Source organism: Jaculus jaculus, chromosome X, assembly GCF_020740685.1.
Source record: "Jaculus jaculus isolate mJacJac1 chromosome X, mJacJac1.mat.Y.cur, whole genome shotgun sequence".
Taxonomy (NCBI): Eukaryota; Metazoa; Chordata; class Mammalia; order Rodentia; family Dipodidae; genus Jaculus; species Jaculus jaculus.
In genome coordinates, this window is record NC_059125.1 from 126383141 (window position 1) to 126404873 (window position 21733).

The 21733-nt window shown below is 48.2% G+C and overlaps 1 protein-coding gene across 6 annotated transcripts in view; it reads left to right on the forward strand.

Moving 5' to 3' along the window:
* Bcorl1 (BCL6 corepressor like 1) overlaps nt 1-20821 on the forward strand; it is an 88566-nt gene extending 67745 nt beyond the window's left edge. For all 6 annotated transcript variants that reach the window (XM_045140268.1, XM_045140272.1, XM_045140267.1 and 3 more), the window contains 5 exons: nt 2133-2299; nt 3185-3330; nt 11934-12011; nt 12813-12963; nt 18827-20821. In XM_045140268.1, the coding sequence (XP_044996203.1) occupies nt 2133-2299; nt 3185-3330; nt 11934-12011; nt 12813-12963; nt 18827-19109 (825 nt within the window). In that variant the 3' untranslated portion in view covers nt 19110-20821. The remainder of the gene's footprint in view (nt 1-2132; nt 2300-3184; nt 3331-11933; nt 12012-12812; nt 12964-18826) is intronic.
* Nucleotides 20822-21733: the final 912 nt, after the last annotated feature.

Consider the following 21733-nt stretch of genomic DNA (forward strand, 5'->3'; position numbering starts at 1 on the left):
GTGTGTTGGTCCACATTTCCGTCCTTTCATGCTCCTTGACCATGTAACTTTGCCCAACCCTGATGATTTCTCTCAGAAGTTGCTTGTAGGTTTGGACTTACTGAGTTGCAGTTTGTCTTCTCCGGGGTTTTTGTGTCTCTTGACTCATTTCAAGCTGGCTTCTCCTATACAGGCTGTTTTGTGCAGAAGAGCTGACTTGATGGTGTCTCCATCACAGCCAGCCCACCTTTCTTAAGTACCTAGTGTGGGTGCCTATATAGCTATAAAAGAGAACTGAAGATAGATACTGGTATGACCAATGACAGCCATTGGAAAAACGGTGGACAGGCCCTACGGCCTGCCAGTGTGAGGGGAAGGAGTGGTCTGGGGGTCCTTAAGAAAGAGGTTAACATCTGCATTGCTGAGGGGTAGCAGGCCTTGAGTCTCCCAGGTAAAGGCAACTGGCTGATTTCTGTGTGTAGGCAGCCACACCCCTAACTCCAGACACACAGTGGCTCAGCTAGCCAACCTCTTTTTCGGAGGTGGAGGTGGGGGAGGGTTGAGGTAGGATCTTGCTCTGGTCCAGGCTTACCGGGAATTCACCATATAGTCTCAGGGTGGCCTTGAACTCACAGCGTTCCACCAACCTCTGCCTCCCAAGTGCTGGGATTAAACGCGTGTGCCACCATGCTGGGCAAGCCAACCTCTTGTCCCATCTCCTAGTGTCTCTGAGAGACAGCTAGTGTGTTGGTAGGTACCTTGTTGTGAAAGCCAAGCAGCCAATAACACTGCCAGCCCCTGTCCTAGCTTGCAGCTTTGTCTCATACTAGCAAAGGTGCTTCAATCACTGGCACTCCACCCCTGCTCCTGCCAGCCCAGCCCCAGAAAGGTGAGCATTAAGGGAGGCTGAATGGCAGAACTTGGAGCAATCCTGACCTGGGAGGAGGTTGCAAATCACTGCTCTGGTATCAGCACTGCTCCTGCTGAGTCCTCCAGTACTCTGCCTAGGGAGGGTACTTATTTTCAAAAATATTTTATTTGTTGGGCGTACTAGTGCACGCCTTTATTCCCCAGCACTCAGGAGGCAGAGGTAGGAGGATTGCTATGAGTTCCAGGCCACCCTAAGACTACATAGTGAATTCCAGGTCAGTCTGGGCTAGACTGAGACTCTACTTAGAAAAACCAAAAAAAAAAAAAATTATTTATTTGAGAGCAAGAAAGAGGGAGAGAGAGAATGTGCACACCAGAGCCTCTCTAGCCACTGTAACGAACTCCAGACACGTGCCCCCTTGTGCATCTGGTTTACATGGGTTCTGGGGAATCAAACCTGGGTCCTTAGGCTTTGCAGGCAAATGCCTTAACCTCTAAGCCATCTCTTCTAGCCCCTTGTTTTATTTTTTAAGTACTTTTAGTTGTTTGAGAGAGAGATAGAGCGAGTAACCATTCCAGGGCATCTCGCCACTGCAAACACACTCAAAAAAAAGACATAAGTACCACTTTGTGCATCTGGCCTTACATAGGCATTGGGGAATTGCACCTAGGCCGCCAGGCCTTGCAAGCAAGCACCTTGAGCCTCTGAACCATCTCCCTAGCTGCCTCCTTGTTTTTGAATCAACATCAGTAGCCATACTCCCCACACCAGGTTACATTTTTCTGCTGAGGCTGGCTTGCAGAACTCAGAGAGGCAAGCTCTGGACAGGTAGGGGATCCTCTCTGAGGCCCTCACCCCAACGACCACCATGTGAATGAGGGCCAGGGAGTCAGCCCAGAGCTGGGGTCTCAGTCATGGTTGCTCAGGACTGACTTTGTTGACAAAAGATATTGAGGACTAGAGACATTGCTCATTGGCTAGGGTACTTGGCTGCAAAATTAAAGGACCTGAGTTCGATTCCTCAGTACCCACATAAGCCAGATGTACAAGGTGGTTCATGTGTCTAGAGTTTGTTTACATCTCTATTTCTATCTGCCTATTTCTCTCCCTCCCCCCACCCTCAAATAAAGAAATAACATTTCAAAAGATTGTGAGATGTGCCTTTTACTCATATAAAGGGCAGGCTCGAGACTCCTCAGACATTTGAGGAGCAGTGAATTTGACTGGGATGCTTCCAAAACTGAGGCCCTGTGTGCTCACAGAGCTGTCCCTCTCCCCACAGGACGTTGTGCTCTACTGCCTGCAGAAGCACAGCGAGGATGTGAATCACCGGGATAACGCCGGCTACACGGCCCTCCACGAGGCCTGTTCCCGGGGCTGGACCGACATCCTGAACATCCTGCTGCAGCATGGCGCCAATGTGAACTGCAGCGCGCAGGACGGCACGAGGTGGGAAGGCTGCTCCTCCCTTAACTCCCTCCAGGCCTGGTGCAGCCCCTCAGTCTAGAGGTCTTGCCCCATCCGGGACCTTTACAGCATGCCCAGTTGCTGGTTGCTGAGAGGCCTTGCCAGGAAGCCAGGATTTCTGTGGGTGGAAGGGAAGCCAACTGAGGGTAGGAGCTAATGATCTCTTGAGTGGTCAGTCCATAATGGTTCCTAAGAGGAGGCTGAGTTCGCTTAGGGGTTTTCACACTTCCTGCAGCTGTCATCAGGAAGCCTCCTCAGCTTTCCAGAACATCATCCTAGTAGGCCGCCTGTCGAGCAGAATGGACATTCTAGGACCTAAGCAGGAAGCTAATGTTAGGGTAACAGTCCAGATTTATTTTTTTCTAATTTAGTCTCTGTGGAGATATATATGTTTTAATATGTATTTAGAGATGTTATATCCATTCTCCTCTGTTCTATCAGAGGACCTACTTCAGGAGGGATCCCAGGGGAACCCAGACCAAAGGGTGCAGGTTTCACTTGGCACCTGCCTGACAGGGAGTTTCTGCCTCTCTCTGTCTTGGGCACCTGAGTCCTTCCATTCTCACCCTTACGTCTGCTTCAACTTCAGCCTCCCATCCGTTTCACTGCCAGTGGAACCACACGGTGCCCTAGGGACTCCCCCAAGATTTAGGGGGAGATGGGAGACAGGAGAAAGGCACAGAGAGAAGAGAGAGAGGTAGGCAGGTAGGATGGGGGCTGCAGGCCAAAGAGTGTTCCCTTGCCCCAGGTCACACCCACATCACACTGGGGTCATCTCACTTTCCCCCCCAAACGTGGTGACCTGAAGCTTAGATGTCCCAGTTATCCCTTGAGACCTGAGGTTCTCACCTTGTATGACTTCCACAGGCCAGTTCACGATGCTGTGGTTAATGACAACCTGGAGACCATCTGGCTCCTGCTGTCCTATGGGGCTGATCCCACACTGGCTACCTACTCAGGTCAGACGGCCATGAAGCTGGCCAGCAGCGACAACATGAAGCGCTTTCTCAGTGGTAAGCATGTGGCAGTACTGCAATCATATCCTCAGACTCCTGACCCCTCAGCACCGAAGGAAGTAGTCCTGTCCCAGATAGCTCCCAGGAGGAGCACCTACCCTCTTCACACACTCCGTCAGTGTTTTAGGAGTCGCCAGCTTCTTCCAAAAGCCCCTTGCTATGTGTATTTACATTGCAGCTTCCTTCACCTTCAGAGACCCATTTTACCAGTAGGTGTTTGGGGCTAGGACACCAGCCCCACTTGTAGCAACTGGGGCCAATATATGTTACCCCATGCCACGAAAGGGATGGCTGTGGCAAAGAGGGGCACTTACCATTTTGCTGTTTCTACAATATCTCCTTGTTTATGGTCAAAAGGGAACCCTGGGTTTCCTTCCTGAAGTTTTCCTCCTCATTGCCCTTTGCCATGGTGCCTGTGATATTCTCTCTGCTTCTCTGTGTCCCCCTTTTTCTCCATTCCTGACTCCTTTCCCCTAATCTACCCATGGCCAGGCCCAGACACCACTATGCTTATATTCTCATAAGTAGATGACGTGATGTACCTACAGAAAAGTTGCTCTGGCTGACAAGGGCAGGGGAAAGAAGGAGAGGGGAATTCAGCTAGGGTGTGCTCAGTGAGAGCCTGCTTAAAAAAAAAAAAACAACAGAAACCAAGAGACTTCAACTCGTGCCATCTCCTAGCAAGTGTTTTGCTGATCTCTGTAACGAGCTAGAATCTGTTGGTGTTGTACAAGCCTAAGTGGACTTTTCAGAATTCTAGTATTCCACTGTCTAGGCAGGACATCTTCATTTAAATCTTGACAGTTTCTCCATTTATAGACATGAAGGTGACTTTATAATGGGGGTCAGGAGCCAAGGGAATGTCATACAGTGGAACACTTATCCATTGTAAAGGCAGGACTTTTGCTAATAGGAAAATTTCTAGCAACCTTGGCTTGGACCTTGATATAGTCCCCCAGTAGAGACAGGTACTGGAGGAGTCTGCAGGTCCTAGGTAGGGAAGACTTGGACCCAAAGGCTGTTTTTTTTTGGGGGGGGTAAGAGTGAGAGGATGATACTTGGCTTTTGGAAAAATAATTGTTGCTAGGTATGGTGGTGCACACCTTGGATCCCAGCACTCGGGAGGCAGAGGTAAGAGAATTGCTGTGAGTTCAAGGCTACCCTAAGACTACTTAGTGAATTCCAGGTCAGCCTGAGGTAGAGGGAGACCCTACCTTAAGAAAGGAAGGAAGGAAAGAAAGGAAAAAAGAAAGAAAGAAAGAAAGAGAGAGAGAGAGAGAGAGAGAGAGAGTTGTTTATTAGCTGGGAGTGGTGGCACACACCTTCAATACAAGCACTTGGAAGGCACAGGTAGAAGGATGACTGTGATTTTGAGGCCAGCCAAGGAATATAGAGTGAGTTCCAGATCAGCCTGGTCTAGAGTGAGTGTGTAACACGTGTGTGTTACAGGGGATAGGAATACTCCAGGGTCTCTTAACTGCTCACTGCAAACAAACCCCAGATGCTTACACCACTTTATGTGAGTGTTGGGGAATCAAACCCAGGCCACAGGCTTTGCAAGCAAGTACCGTTTACTGCTGAGCCATCTTCCTAGCTTAATACTCAGCTTTTTTTTGTTACAATGTTTTTGGCTTATTTATATTTATTTATGAGTAACAGACAGAGGGAGAAAGAGGCAGAGAGAGAGAATGGGCACCATCAGTTCCCTGTAGTCACTGCAAATGAACTCCAGACTCATGCGCCCCTTTGTGTATCTGGCTAATGTGGGTCCTGGGGAATCAAGCCTTGAACCGGGATCCTTAGGCTTCACAGGCAAGTGCTTAACTGCTAAGCCATCTTTCCAGCCAGCTTTTTTTCTTTTTTTTTTTTAAACGAAGGTGAGGACGATGTTTCATCCCCAGCACCCATTTAAATGCCAAGTATGATGGCACACACCTATAATTCTAGTGCTAGGGATGCAGAGATGGGAAGATCGCTGGATGGACTCTAAGGTCAAGGACCATCAGCCTGTGTCCTGCCCCAACATGCACACACATAGGACCACACATCTATGAATATGCATACACACAAGCATGCACAACATATACATATACATATACAGGTAAAAATGATGAGAGCCAATGTGGTGGCACACATCTGTAATACTAGCACTTGGGAAGCTGAGGCAGGAAGATTGCCTTGAGTTTAAGGTCAGCCTAGGCTACATAGCAAATAAAATCTTGTCTCAAAAAAAAAAACAAAACCAGGGCTGGGCATGGTGGCATACACCTTTAATCCCAGCACTAGGGAGGCAGAGGTAGGAGGATCACCGTGAGTTTGAGGTCACCCCAAGACTCCATAGTGAATTCCAGGTCAGCCTGGGCTAGAGTGAGACCCTACCTCGAAAAACAAAGACAAAAGCAAACAAAAAAAAAAAATAGGGCTGGAGAGATGGCTTAGCGGTTAAGCGCTTGCCTCTGAAGCCTAAGGACCCTGGTTCGAGGCTCGATTCCCCAGGACCCACGTTAGCCAGATGCATGAGGGGGCACACGTCTGGAGTTCATTTGCAGTGGCTGGAAGCCCTGGCATGCCCATTCATTTTTTTTCTCTCTCTCTCCCTCTCTCCCTCCTCCTTCCTCTTTCTCTATGTCTGTAGCTCTCAAATAAATAAATAAAAATAAACAAAATTTTTTTTAAAAAACTGTGTGTGGCGGCACACGCTCTTAATCCCAGCACTCAGGACGCAGAGGTAGGAGGACCACTATGAGTTTGAGGCCACCCTGAAGTTACATAGTGAATTTTAGGTCAGCCTGGGCTAGAGCGAGGCCCTACCTTGAAAAACAAAACAAATTTTAAAAATACAATTAAAATAAAATAAAAAAAAAGGAAATGAAATTACGCTAACATGACAAATTTAAGTTAAAAATTCTGAGATACTGAAAGCACTCGTGATGTTGGGCAACCATCATCAGGGACTTTTCTGATGCCATGAACTGAGCATTTCTTCATCCTGCCTGGATGCCACCCCAGATTTCTCCATAAACCACTGGGTTAGAGGGATGAAGACTCCAGGAAGTACATGAGGAGGGAGGGTCAGCTCCATTCTGCGTCTGACCCCTATACCAGGTGCATTTACATGGACTTTGGACTTTTAAAAATATTTTTATTTATTTGAGATGGGGGAAGGAAGGAAGGCAGAGAGAATATGGGTGTGTCTTGCCTCTTGCCACTGCAAACAAACTCCAGATGGACAATGTGGTACATGTGATGGGTACTGGAGAATCAAACCCAGGCCAGCAGGCTTTATAAGTGCCTTTAGCCACTGAGCTATTTCCCCAACCCAAGAATTTTTTTTAAATTAATTTTACCTTGCCTGTCCAATTGAGGCATTTAAAAATGTTCTCTTTTTTCATCTCCAAGCGTTTGTTTGGCCAGGTTCTTCCTATATGAATCATCTTCATCCTCCTCTAATGGAAGTCTCACTAGGCAGAAAATGAAGGCAGACCCCTGTAGGGTGCAAAGATCCATTTTCTTTGGGTGGATAAGGTGAGTGTGAGCATCAGGGCGGTGCCTCATGTAGGGCTTTCCTTGTTCTGTGGAAGCCCAAATTCCCCGAAGCAACGCCTGTGACTCAGTTATTTCTGTAGTGAATCCTTTTTGTTGCTGCTGGTTTTTGAGGTAAGGTCTCACTCTGGTCCAGGCTGACCTGGAATTCACTCTGTAGTCTCAGGGTAGCCTCGAACTCACAGAGATCCTCCTAGCTCTGCCTCCTGGGTTCTGGGATTAAAGGCATGAGCCACCACACCCGGCCCATAGTGAATCATTGTTAAAGCAAAGGGGGCTGGTGATGATCTAGGCTGTAAATGTAGGCATCATTTTGTGGGGCTGACCTTAGACAACCCCATTTCACCCAAGCTCATGCTTTGTTATTCTGCCCATCCACTTATTGAGTTCCTGTTAGATTCTGGGTGCTGTACTGGACACCTGAGGCCAGACGGTCAACCCCTTCTACCTTGTTCTGGGGCTTGGAGCACTGAGGTGTCCAAATCCCCTAGAGACCATTGAAACCCTTCCCTCTTAGACCAAATTACCAACAGGCCTGTGACTGATTTTACCTTTGACCTTTTGAAGGAAAGAGCAACATCCAAGCTAGCTGAGAAGGAAAACAGACTCATTTTCCCTCCTCTGTGGGAAGGAGCTCAGGGGTTGCAGGGAGTTGCACAGTTTGGACTGGGGCATTGGAGGAGGAATGGGGACTCCTTTGCATTTATTTCCCGGATGAAAGGGTTAGCCATTGACCACTTGAGGTCACTGAAGCGCAGGTTTTTGTTTTCTCTTGCCCGAGACCTTTGCAGTATGACCCCATGTCAGAGACTGCTCACTTCTTGTTTTCCTCTCCTTTCATGTCCTTCAGCTGATGCTGTTAGCTAGAAGAGGTAGGAAAGAGCTACTATGGGATGCTAGGGACTAGAGAAACTCTACTGGCAGCTTCTCATGCCTCTCATGTAGAGGTAAGAGGCTCTATTTTTATAATATGTCACTAAGGGTGCCTTTTATAGACGGGGGGATAGTTTAACCAGCAAAGTGCTTACTTTGCAAGCGTGAAGAGCTGAGATTGATCCCTACTACCCTTTTAAAACACCAGGTGCCTCTAATCCCAACACTGGGGAGGTGGAGGAAGGGGGACCTCTGGGGCTCACTGGCTAGCCAGTCTTACCTAATTGATGAGCTCCAGGCCAGTGAGAGATTCTGTCTCAAAGGAGGTGGAGAGCATTCTTTTTTGTTTCTTTCTTTCTTTCTTTCTTTTTTTTTTTTTTTTTTTTTTTGGTTTTTCGAAGTAGGATCTCACTCTAGCTCAGGCTAACCTGGAATTCCCTATGTCATCTCAGGGTGGCCACGAACTCACAGTGATCCTCCTACCTCTGCCTCCTGAGTGCTGGGATTAAGGCATGCGCCACCACACCTGGCTCATGGATAGCATTCTTGAGGATGACATCTGAGGGTGTCTCCTGGCCTGCACACATGCATACACACACACACAATAGGTGTCGAGGTGAGGTTCATTTAACAAAATTAACCATTTAAAAGTGAACAGTTCAGTGGCATTTAGCACTACATGGTCCAACCACCAGTTCTGTCTACTTTGGAAGCATTTTTTTTCACCCCATGTGGAACTTGGTACGCTCTCAGTAGTTGTACCCCATCCTTCCTTCCCACATGTCCCTAACAATCACAAATCTACAGTCTGTCTGTATGGATGCACATATTCTAGCCATTTTGTGTAAATGGAAGCCTATAGCCCAGGGTCTTTGTGTATGTACTGGTTTCATGGTCCACCCGTGTGTTAGCATGTTTCATTACTCCATTCATTTTTATGCCTACTAATAATCCATTGCATGTATATAGTCTGCTTTATCCACTTGTACATGGATGATCCTTTGGGCTGTGTCCATCTTTTGGCTGTTGTCAGTAGCACAACTATGGTCATGATCCATTGAGTGTGAACCCATGATGGCAATGGCTGGAGCCAGTGCATTTTCTCCAAGAAAGAGTAAGAGTGAAGCACCGAAAGTTCTGGTAGGATTGGGAAAGCATCGAGGAGAGAAGGAAAGTACATGAGCATGTTTGAGGAGCGCACATTGAAGCTGCATCATCAAGTGGCTGCCGGAGCTCCTCCCACGTGTCACTCCTGAGCTGGTTCCAACTTCAGCATCTTTGCTCGTTCCAGTTAACTTTCGGCTGTCCAGTACAAAGCTCTGCAGGCAGTGGAGAGAATTAGAGGAATGTGCCGGGGGCTCCAAAGGCAGTTCCTAGAGAGAAGCCCCAGGAATGTGGTGCTCTGCAGCTGCTCTGATGGAATCCTTGTGTGACCTTACGCGGCAGAGGAACCACCATTTGTCTTGGCATGCTGCTTGAGTACCTTGTAGTTATTCTCACACTCCCTCCTTCCCCGTGTGTTTATAAGATCTTCTTCTGTGCCAGCCAGTGGCTTCAGTACACAGAAGACAATAGTGAGCAAACAGACCTGCTCCCTGCCTCTTTGGAATGTAGGGTTTCCTTCCTTTATCTCCCATGACACAAAGCACGGGGGCGGGGAGGGGTAGGTTCCAAACACATGCTTCTGGAAGAAAGTACTTCCAAGTCTCAAGTGGCACAGGGTCTGGAAGAGGCTGGAAGCTGCAGCAGTACCTCAGGTTTTCACGGGATGGACAAGACTCAAAGCTTGGATTCTTTTTGCTTCCCATTACTTGGAGAGATTCCCTCTGGTGCCTTTCACAATGGGCGCAGCCCTTCATGTCCTAGAAGGTGGCTGGGGAAGGAAGGGTTTAGTGACAGGCAGCAGCTGGTGCTTCTTGCTGCTGGGCTGGCACAGAGGGAAGGCATTGGGCACCAGTGGTGCTTTAGGCTTGGGGGAAGGCAGCTCACTCCTTGGGGAAATGACTGCCAACTTCCTCGTGGGATTGGCTTTGCAAGTGGCACCATCACCTCACTTGTGCCCTTTGGACTCTCTTTTGTCCTGTTACCCAGGTGTCACTCAAGGACTGGTGGCAACCACATATGGCACAGTTATCCTACCGGTTGTGCCGTGTGGCATGTTGGTAGTTCCTGGGCCATGCACCTACAGACAACACACTTGATTTTGTCACAAAATCCAGTTCTACCAGCTGATGCCTAAGGTGGAAAATAGAGAGACTGAGGATGACGTGAGGGCCATCCTTACAGCCAGGAAGCAAAAGGTAGCTTTTAAAGTTGTCTGTGGCAAGACACACGTCATGTAAAATTTGCATCGCTGACCATCTTAGGTAATCGAAGGGCAGTATGCCCGTGTTACACTGCTGCACCACCATCACCTCTCTGGTTTCAGAACATTTTTCATCATTTCAAAGGGAAATGTTATGCTTACTAGTAGTCACTGGTATTCCTCTCTTCCCCTCAACCCTGGCAGCCCCCCCCCCATCTTCTTTTTCTCAATGGATTTGCCTATTCTGGATGTTTCATATAAATGTGGCCTTGAGCCGGGTGTGGTGGCACACGCCTTTAATCCCAGCACTTGGGAGGCAGAGGTAGGAGGATCTCCGTGAGATCGAGGCCACCCTGAGACTACATAGTGAATTCCAGGTCAGCCTGGGCTAGAGTGAGACCCTACCTCGAAAAAAAATAAATAAATAAAATAAAATAAATGTGGCCTTTATGATTGGTTCTTTCCTCCTTGTGACATCTGTAAACTTTTGTGTCTCGCTCCTTTTTTTTTTTTGTTTTTTTTTTTGTTTTTTTGTTTTTTCGAGGTAAGGTCTCACAGCAGCTCAGGGTGGCCTGGGATTCACTATGTAGTCTTAGGCTGGCCTCAAACTCATGATGATCCTCCTATCTCTGCCTCCCAAGTGCTGGGATTAAACAGTTTTTTTTTTTTTGGGGGGGGGGTTGTTTTTTGTGTCTGGCTGGCTACTTTTATTTAGCATGCATGTTCCTTTTTATGCTTGAATAGTATTTTACTTTATCAATTTGTCCACGGATGGACGTTTAGGCTGTTTCTAGCTTTGCTATCATAGAGGTGCCCTAACCATTCATGTACAAGTTTTTTTTTTTTTTTTTTTTGAGAGCGACAGACACAGAGAGAAAGACAGGTAGAGGGAGAGAGAGAGAATGGGCGCGCCAGGGCCTCCAGCCACTGCAAACGAACTCCAGATGCGTGCGTCCCCTTGTGCATCTAGCTAACGTGGGACCTGGGGAACCGAGCCTCGAACCGGGGTCCTTAGGCTTCACAGGCAAGCGCTTAACTGATAAGCCATCTCTCTAGCCCTCATGTATAAGTTTTTGTTGGAACATCTGTCCTTGGTTCTTTTGAAAGGAAGTAAAAGGATTTTTGTTTATTTGCTTGTCTGTTTTGAGCTGGACGATGTCGCCCAAGCTGGCCTGAAACTCTCAATCCTCTTGTCTCAGCTTTCTGAGGAACTGTGACTTACAGGTGTGTTGCCATCGTGCTTAGTTTGACTTTAGTTAGTTAGTTAGTTTGTTCGTTAGTTTTGGAGCGGGGCGGTTGAGCACGGGACATTGCACATGCTAAGCATGCACTTGACCACTGAGCTACCCCCACAGTGCTTACCTTAAAGCGGAGGATCATGGCCCAATGTATTGACACTGGATGGGCTTAGGATTTTGCTTGCAGAGGAAGGTCCCATTCTACTTGAAGCAGGGGTCCTCAGACGACATGCCTTCAGGCTGATGAGTAAGGGAGCAGAGGCTGGGTGGGGACTGGAGCCTGCACACGTCCCAGCCCCCTCCAGCCAGCTGTTGACATGCAGGAATGCAGAAGCTGTGTTGCCAGTTCTTCGGATTTTCTTCCCCCACAAAAAAGTTGGCTATCCAGATTTTTAAGTGAAAACCTCCAGTTTTAAAGTGTTGGAGGCTTTTTTTTTTCTTTTGTTAAAAACTAGACCATGCTTCTGTAGGCTAAATTGGGCTCCCAGCTGCTGATTTGCAATCTGCCTGGGAGCAGGAGGTGGATCTCCCCTCCATTCTTTTCCTGGCTCCTCTCGTGGCCTCCCTTCCCCTCCCCCGGCCTCCCCAGCATGGGCAATCTGAGATTTTCCTCCTTGTCTCCCCACTTTGTCTTTCTTCAGATCACCTCTCCGATCTTCAGGGCCGGGCAGAGGGTGACCCCTGTGCGTCCTGGGATTTTTACAGCAGTTCTGTGTTGGGTAAGTTCTGAGTGGGAAGAATCCCACCCTTCTCTGTGGCTCTGACCTGGGGACTAGGGGGTACTTCGCGAAGGTAGGAATCACCCTGGGGAGCTAGCACGTCCTCACCCGTAAATAGTTTTCAGACACTTTCAGCCCTCCTTCCCCCGGACCTAAGAGGGCTTGAATTGGGAGGTGCAATATAGATTTGGATAATGTCGTCATCCTCAGGCCTCCACTACTCTCCGCCGTGGTTCTTTGTAAATCCTCTCTTTTCCAAGGTCCCATTCTCCTCCCTTGTGCTGTTAACCCCAGAAGAAGCCTGTATATGCATTGTCATCTCATCTGGCAGCTTTCATTCTCGCTCCCCACTCTGCTCCCATGATGCACCCCTTGGTTTTTTTATATTACTGCAGTCTCCTAAGCCTTTAGCCCTCTGGCCCAAGCTGCTTCTCATGGAAGATCAACACACTTCAGACTCAGTCAGCAAAGCAGCTTTGCAAAGCTTTAGCCAGAGAATGACAGGTGTTTTACTTTTGCCCTTGACTAATGATGGTATCTCCCGGCTCCCAATGATGTGAACATCATTTTTTAGTTTTATTTTTTTCTAATCAGAAGGCAAAGGAAGTTATTGAATCTCTGGCCATAAACTAGTTCCTTCCAGCATGCAAACGTTTGTGCACTGTCCCAGGTCTCTAGCCTGTGGTCTTGCCACTGTCTTCTAAAAAGCTCCCTTCATACCCCTTTATCAAGCTGGGGCATGTTCCCCTTCAGTTTTGTGCCCATAGCTACGTCCTGATCCCCTGTGTACTCACCTTACAGAGAAAAAGGACGGGTTTGCCTGTGACCTCCTGCACAATCCTCCTGGCAGCTCCGAGCAAGGAGATGATGCAGAGCAGGATGACTTCATGTTCGAACTCTCAGACAAGCCTCTTCTCCCTTGCTACAACCTCCAAGTGTCAGTGTCCCGCGGGTAAGTGCCTCCTAGGTCTGCAGGGACTGTGCGCTCACATCCTGGCAACGCCTGGCCCACCTCCCGCGGAAGGTGGAGCTCTACAGAAGGAGCCTAGGACCTGGTGAATGAGGGCTGGAGCAGAAGTGCGAGACTGTGACAGGGGCCATCCTGGTCTTCCAGCCCACACAGGATGTCGTATATGTTCAAACTAAGGTACATGGGCCTCTAAAGCTGCCCTGTGTCCATCAACTGAATACATTTCCTGATCCCCAAAATCAGATTTATTTGGAAGGTTTTAGGTAGTGTTGCTGGTCGTAGGAGATAATCTGGGAGATACTTGGGTTGGTGAACTATTAGAATCTCTGGAACATTTTTGTGGTTTCTAGGGACAGCCAGACAGAATATTTGGAACCGGGATTCTTGGAAGAGCCAGGACATATGGTTGCCATAGCTGTGGAGCCACTAGGGTCCTTAAGTGATCGCAGCCCATCATGCCCTCATAGCCTCAGCGTTGGCAAGATGATTAGCACTGCTAGCTCAGATGACTGGACCTATGTTAATGGGGAAGTTAACATGTCCCCATAATGGGGAAAACATTGCTTTGGGAGACTAGAGTATACACGACACCTAGTATTAGATTAAAGTAAACCCAGGGCTGGAGAGATGGCTTAGCGGTTAAGCACTTGCCTTTGAAGCCTAAGGACCCCGGTTCAAGGCTCGGTTCCCCAGATCCCACGTTAGCCAGATGCACAAGGGGGCGCACGCGTCTGGAGTTCGTTTGCAGTGGCTGGAAGCCCTGGCGCGCCCATTCTCTCTCTCTCCCTCTATCTGTCTTTCTCTCTGTGTCTGTCACTGTCAAATAAATAAATAAATAATGGATAAACCCAACTGAGCCGGGTGCACGCCTTTAATCCCGGCACTCAGGAGGCAGAGGCAGGAGGATTGCCATGAGTTTGAGGCCATCGTGAGACTGCATAGTGAATTCTTGAAAAACCAAAAAATGAGTAAGTCCAAATGATCCTGTGTGACATGACTCAGGGAGGTATAGCAGTCTGCAGGGCTGTGGTGTTCGCTGTGTTTTCCCTGTGCAAGTGCATCCACATGTGGAAGTGCTTGGCAGGAGAATGAGAATCAGGATCAATTACCCTGTTGTTTATAGCTTTCATCATTATAAATACCTCTTCTCCTCCTCCTCCTTCTTTTCTTCTTCTCTTCTTCTTCTCTTCCTCCTCCTCCTCCTCTTCTTCTTCTTCTTTTTTTTTTTTTTTTGGTGTTTGCAAGGTCTCACTCTTGCCCAAGCTGATCTGGAACTCACTCTATGTAGTCCCAGGCCTTAGAACTTACAATGATCCTTCTATCTCTGCCTCCTGAGCACTGGGATTAAAGGTGTGTACCACACCTGGCTATAAATATCTTTGTAAAAAAAAAATTAAGGGGCTGGATAGATGGCTTAGCAGTTAAGCGCTTGCCTGTGAGGCCTAAGGACTCTGGTTCAAAGCTCAATATCCCAGGACCCACGTTAGCCAGATGCACAAGGGGGCGCACGCGTCTGGAGTTCGTTTGCGGTGGCTGGAGGCCCTGGTGCGCCCATTCTCTCTCTCTCTATCTCTCTCTCTCTCTCCCCCTCATTCTCTATCGCTCTCAAGTAAATAAATAAAAATTAACAAAAAAATTTAAGGATAATTTTCTCCAGATACTACTTTTTTTGGGGGGGGGTTCGAGATAGGATCTCACTGTAGATCAGGTTGACCTGGAATTCACTCTGTATTCTCAGGGTGGCCATACCTGGCCCAGATACTACTTTTTAAAAAATATTTTTTATTGCCGGGCGTGGTGGCACATGCCTTGAATTCCAGCACTTGGGAGACAGAGGTAGAAGGATCGCCATGAGTTCGAGGTCACCCTGAGACTACAGAGTGAATTCCAGGTCAACCTGATCTACAGTGAGTCCTATCTCAAAAAAACAAAACAAAAAAACTATATATGTATATTTTTTTATGTGCAAGCAGAGAGGGCAAGAATGGGTGCACCAAGGGCCTCTTGCCACTAGAAATGAACTCCAGACCCACATACCACTTTGTACATCTGGCTTTACCAGGGTACTGGGAAATTGAAGCTTGGGTGTTAGACTCCGAAAAGTGCCTTTAACAGCTGAGCCATCTCTCCAACCCCCAGATGCCATTTTTTTTTATGTCAATCCTTCTGGGCATGATGGTAAACATCTTGAATCCCAGCACTCGGGAGGCAGGGGTAGGAAAATCGCCGTGAGTTTGAGGCCACCCTGAGACTACATAGTGAATTCTAAGTCAGCCTGAGCTAGAGTGAGACCCTACCTCAAAAAAAAAAAAAATTGTCAATCCTGTCTTACAGAACAAAGCAAGTTAGTATGGCATGCCCAAGCTAGAGAATAGGGTAAGCTATGAATGAAGACTGCATCCAGTGAGCCCCTCTCGGCAGGATGCTGATCACTGAACTCCTTTCTTTGATAAGAATAAAAACTAGACTATATGATGACACTATTGGGGATCAAATTTCAGAGGCTTTTGGTCCTTATTCTTCGGAGCAGAAGCTGATCCCTGAGGGTGGGGCCGGGCTTCTGGGATATAGTATTGCACAGTTAATTAATTCCTCCAAAGTATTCAGCACCTCCTTCGCTGAAACAGGATCTTGGGCCACAGGCAGTAAAAGGACCAGAGTAGTGTGCTTTAGGTACAGACAGAACATGAGCGACCAAGGGCCATGTGTCACTCTAAAAGCCAGGCAGCAGGCACCTTATCAGCTGAGTGCTGCTGGTACTGGCAGGGCTGGCTTCCTGATGTGACACCCTCCAGCACTTTATTTTGAAGCTGCCCCTCCCCACAGCTACAGCACAATATGAACCCTTTGAATCTCTGAGGAGTAGGGCTTAGTGGTCCCCACGTGTCAAAGGCTAAAGCAGGAGGATATGAAGTTTGAGACCAGCCTTGACTTCATAGTCAAATCCTGACTTAAGAAAGTACAGGGGAATGACTGAAAGCCTTTGAATCACCGAAGCAAGATTGGATTCTGATGGCAAGCAGCAATGTTCTGAAGGGGTTTCCCTCATTCTTTGAAAGAGAAGGCCCAAGTATATGGTGTGGATTGTCCCTTTCTCTTAACCTACAACACGCCATGACATACTTTCATCTGGAAGAAATGTTGAATTTTAGAGATAAGGACTGTGGTTCTGGATAGACTTTTAAACACTATACAGAACAATTGATTTCATAAACATGCTTTAAGCAGCTATACTGGGTCAAGCCTTGAGATCCAGAGCATAGTTAGTTGGTAGCCTTCAAAGAATCCCTTCTAGTAGACAGGTGAGTAGAGTAAATGTTCTAAGTGAGTTTATTATTATAAAAAGCTGAAATAGGGCTGGAGAGATGGCTTAGCCATTACAGCGTTTGCCTGCAAAGCCAAAGGACCTCAGTTTGATTCCCCAGGACCCACATAAGCTGGATGCAGAAGAGGGCACATCCATCTGGAGTTTCTTTGCAGTGGCTGGAGGCCCTGGCGTGCCCATTTTCTCTCTCCCCCTCTCTGTGCCTCTTTCCCTCTCCTTCTCTCTCAAATAAACAAATAGTTTTTTTTTAATTTATTTATTTGAGAGCGACAGACAGAGAGAAAGACCGATAGAGGGAAAGAGAGAGAGAATGGGCGCACCAGGGCTTCCAGCCTCTGCAAACGAACTCCAGATGCGAGCACCCCCTTGTGCATCTGGCTAACGTGGGACCTGGGGAACCAAGCCTCGAACCAGGGTCCTTAGGCTTCACAGGCAAGCGCTTAACCACTAAGCCATCTCTCCAGCCCATAAATAGTTTTTTAAAAGCCAAAATACTTTATAAGAATATTAAAGAAAATGAAAGCCCCCACTCCTAGGCACCAGAGAGAACTGGGGAAGGGCTTTGTTAGAAGTATTGTAATAGGACTGTGAACCAAGTGCCAAGAGACCACACAATGTGGGATGAATCACTTTGGAGGAAGGTTTTACAGCTAGAATTGGCATCAGAGCTGGGCCAGAAAGGAGAGAGGGGCAGGGGTCCTAGGATGAGCAAAGGCATAAACTTCAAGAAGTTCAGAAGAGCAGGGGTACTTGGTGGGGCAGGAGATGCAGTGTGGGTGAGTGGATGTGGGAGGACTGGAGACTGGGCTGAAGAGGTTAAATATGATCATCTTGGGAAGGTATTTCTTTTCATTTTATTTTTTTATTATTGAGACAAACAGAGGGAGAGAGAGGAGAGATTTGGTACACCAGGGCCTCTAGCCACTGCAAACGAACTCCAGACACATGTGCCACCAGATGCATCTGGCTTACATGAAACCTGGAGAATCAAACCTGGATCCTTAGGCTTTGCAGGCAGGGAAGGTCTTTTTATTATCATGCTAAAGAATTAGAACTGAGCCGGGCGTGGTGGCGCACACCTTTAATCCCAGCACTCGAGAGGCAGAGGTGGTAGGATCACCGTGAGTTCGAGGCCACCCTGAGACTACATAGTGAATTCCAGACCCTACCTTGAAAAAAAACAGAAAAAAAAAAAAGAATTAGAACTGGGTGTGGAGGCTTATGTCTGTGATCCTAGCACTCAGGAGACTAAGGCAGGATTGAGAATTCAGGTTCAGCCTAGGCTACATTGCAAGACCAAAAACAAAAAAAAATCCGGGATGTCTAAGCAGGAGACACTAGAAATCATCGAAAAACTGTTCAATGAGAGTGGAAGATCAGGTTTTCCTTTAGAAAAAGGATCCTAGCAGGGGGCCAGTGGATAACCCATCTTACTACGGGTCAGAAAAAAGAGTGCAGCAGTCTGGGGGCGTGGTGGCACACCTCTTTAACCCCAGCTGAGGTAGGATGGCCGTGAGACTACAGTGAATTCCAGGTCAGCCTGAGCTAGAGTGAGACCCTACCTTGAAAAACCAAAAAACAATAAATAAATAAATAAACAAACAAACAAACAAACAAATAAGGATGCAGCAGAGGTAGGTGGGGGTGTAGAACAGTGACTCTTGGTGAAGGAGGCATATTAGGGGCTGGTGCATTATTAGCTCAGGCCACTAGTAGCAAAGGCTAGAAATGGGACAGTGGAATGGCTCGGAGGCAGAACTGTGAACTGAGACCACTAACACGGGGACACAGCATTTCTTCCTGGTTTCGTCCATGTAAGCATTTGGCCAGTGACTGGCCTCTCTAGAACCCCTCCCAGCTGTCCCCAAGCTGCCGCCCAGTCGGGTGTGCTCCGCAAGGGCAGACTGGCTGTAATGTGAGCTCCAGTCCTGCAGAAATGTCGTTGCTGCCGCTGCTGTTGGAAAGAAAGAAAAAAAAAAAAAAACTTGTCTAATGCATTCCAGAGCCAAAGAGAAATGCCTTTCGGATTACCTGCAGTTTAGGCCTTTCTCCATGGCTCCCCCTTTGCTGGGGAAGATGTGGGAGGACAAGGAGGCAGCAAAGCAGGAGTGAGAGCAGGAAAAGGAAACTAGACCTGGTTGGCAGGGGTGGGGCCCGGGAAGAAGTGGACCCAGCAAGTAGTAAATCCCAGGCCACAGGGATATAGGCCAAGCCCAGGGATGCCCACTAAGAGGTTTCGTTTTAGAATGCCCATTTTCCCCCTAGCTTGCTCTTTTTGGAAGAGCTGGCTCATGGGATATGTGTTCACCAATATTCAGCTAGAAACTGAGCCAGGTATGGCCCGGTCTCAACCCAGGAGCCCATGGCTTTGTGGAAAGTAACCCAACTGACAGTGAGTTTCAGTGGGAGAAAGGGGGTCAGGGTGGGCTGTGTCGGGGAGTCACTGGGCCTACTGGCCTTCTCCCCACTTCCTCCCCTCCCTCGGAGCCTGCTTCTCTAACCAGCCTTTGCCTTTTCCAGGCCCTGCAACTGGTTCTTGTTCACTGATGTCCTGAAGAGGCTGAAGCTTTCCTCGAGGATCTTCCAGGCCCGATTCCCGCACCTTGAAATCACCACCCTGCCCAAGGCTGAGTTCTACAGGCAGGTGGCCTCGAGTCAGCTGCTGACTCCAGCTGAGAGGCCTGGAGGCTTGGAGGACAGATCTCCCCCAGGCTCCTCTGAGACTGTGGAGCTGGTGCGGTACGAGCCCGAGCTGCTGAGGCTTCTAGGGTCTGAGGTGGAATATCAGTCTTGGAACAGTTGACAGAAACAGCCCTTCCCTGTTCTTCTTTCTCCTCCGAGTTCATCCTCCCCCCACCTCCCATGTCTCCCCCACCGAGCACCAGACTGCAGAATGAGGCAATAATACGGACCAACAAGAAGCCGCCTTATCAATGCCAGCATTAGTGACTGGATTTTGTTTTGTTTCGTTTTGTTTTTGGTTACAGTTAGTTCTCATCTCCCTGTCGTCATCGTTGTTGTGGTTGGTGATGGGGGTGGAAAGATGAACTCCACGTCTGAAGACGAGAGGTCCAGGGGTGGTGGGAGGTGGCGCCAGCGTCTCTTGGACTGGCCTCCATGCATATGACCGAGACTAAACATGGGCCTGGGTGCCTGTGGCTTGTCCTGAGGAGAAACGAGAAAAGCCTAAGTCTCCGAGTGCCCCCTTCTGTCTCCTTGTGCTCTTCTGTCTTCCATAGTATTTATTTGATTAGTATTTAATTTGTATTGTTTCATTGGTTTCTGATAAGTCTGTATCACTGTGACGATTTGAGACAACTTGTTGTATTGAGGGACTTTCTTTACCTCCTTTCCTTTTCTTTCTGGATAAGCTCTGGGGCTGCTCCCTCCCTCTGACAGCTGGGGAGGGGGCAAGGTGGGGAAGGGGAGGGGGGCATCATCATATGACTAAGGAACCTAGCTGCTGCTGGCACAGAGCTGGGGGGCTGGGGGCAAACCCCTGGCCTTTGGTGCTCCCCCACCCCCTGGCAGTCTTGCTTCTCCTCCTGCTCTTTGTAGGGCCCTGCCATCTTGAGATTAGTGTTTACTAGGGAGAGGGGGATTGTGGGGTGAGTGGTTCCTGAGCTACTCTAATAAAGGAGAGTTGAGAATGGGCCTGAGGGGTGAGGGTACTTCCTTCACACTTCTCTCCTGCTCCCCTCAGAGTGCACAATAGGGGTTTGTTCTGGCATCTTCTGCCCTGCACCCCCACTTATCCCATCCATGCTTCCCTATCTCGAGACACTGAGCCTCCCACCTACCCTTCTCCCCCTCTCTACCCCTTCCCAGACACCTAGCACCATTACATCTTCTACTTCCTCCTCCCTTGGTCCCCTATTCCCCTTTGGAATCTGTCAAGGGCTCTGGGAAAGACTGGCAGATGTGAAGTCAGGCATCAGCTGTTTCTTTCCCTAGGGCAGGACACCAATCTCCAGCTCCATACCCTCTTGGGGACTTAGGGCTGAGTGCATGGCATGTGGCCTGTGGCCCACAGACCTCCAGTGTTAGATCTAATCTGTTCAGGGTGTTCAGGGAGAGAAGGAGGGAGAGGGAGGAGCTTGGGCTGTTTCTCTGTCTCCACCCATCTGTGGCATTGTCTTTCCTACTCCTGTTATTTTTCTATCAATTGCTATTTTTCCGAACAATCCTTGTAGAGAGTATGTACCATCCAAAGGCAGGAGGGCCTTGCTGTGGCTGGCTCTGATTGGAGGTGGTACAGTTTTATTGTACAGGTGCTAAACAACAACAACAAAAGAAGAAAATGGAAAAAAAAGACAAAAAGAAAAAAAAAAAAGCCAGTTTGAGGATGGGACAATCTGTTCTTCGGAGGCTCCTGACCCATTCAGGAGAATTGGTGGTTATTTTCTTTGTATTGTGTTCTTTGTTCCCAGGGGAATTTCTGGGCCCCTTTCTGTAGGACAGCTCCCTGGCCCCACCATCCTGCCCAACTCGTTTTGAACAATGTTCTCCCTTTTTAACAACAAAAATTATATATATATACATATATATATATAAAGTTGAGGGGTTTTGCATTTCAATTTTCTTTGTTTTATTGGGTTCATGATATTGTGTGATTTGTTTTATTTTGCCTTTTTTTTGCGTTTGAGTGTCTTTTTCTGGCTGCCTTTTATGTTTCGTTTGAAGCAACTGGCTATGGAGTCAAAAACACTTGCATACTGAAAAATCTGTGTCAGGGCCTCTGTCTCCTCACTCTTTCCCCTCTGTGGGTTAAGATGGGCATCCACATTCAACCAGTTGGAAGCCCCGAACCTGTTTCAGTGTGTGAAGGCAAGATGAGTGGCTGGTGAGTCTTGGGTCACTGGGTCATGATCTGGAAAGAAAAGGCAAGGCAGGGGCAAGTCCTAGGGGCCCCTGCTGGGCCTTAGGGAAAATAGTGTCTGATGCAGGCTGCTTTGATTTGGAGGTATGTAAGCAGAAACATACCTCCTTTGCAACAGAAGGAGCAGGACTGGGGGAGGAGCCCCCTTAGTAGCTGTGGGGAATGATTCTCCCTAAGGAAATCATCAGCCTGCTGAGTGCCCCCCTTCCTGTCCTGGACCACCCACCTGGCTGTGCTGCCTAGTCCCCACCTTGCCCTTGCCCTCTCTCACACTGTTGTGCCAGTGCCTTCCCTACCCACCTGCACAGTGCTGGCCTGCTGCTGTGGTTTCTATTGACCCAACAACTCTTCAGGACACCCATCCTATTTCTCCTTCCAATTTGGACAAACAGTGATAGAAGCTATAATTCTGTCTGCAGGCTCCAGTGTGTGTCTGTTACTGCTTAAAGGAAAGGAGATGTTAGTGAGGCCTGGGCTAAAGGCTAAGGCTTTTTAAGTGATATCTGTGGCATGGGCAGACAGGCCAGAGGAGCAGTGTGTCTGGCTGC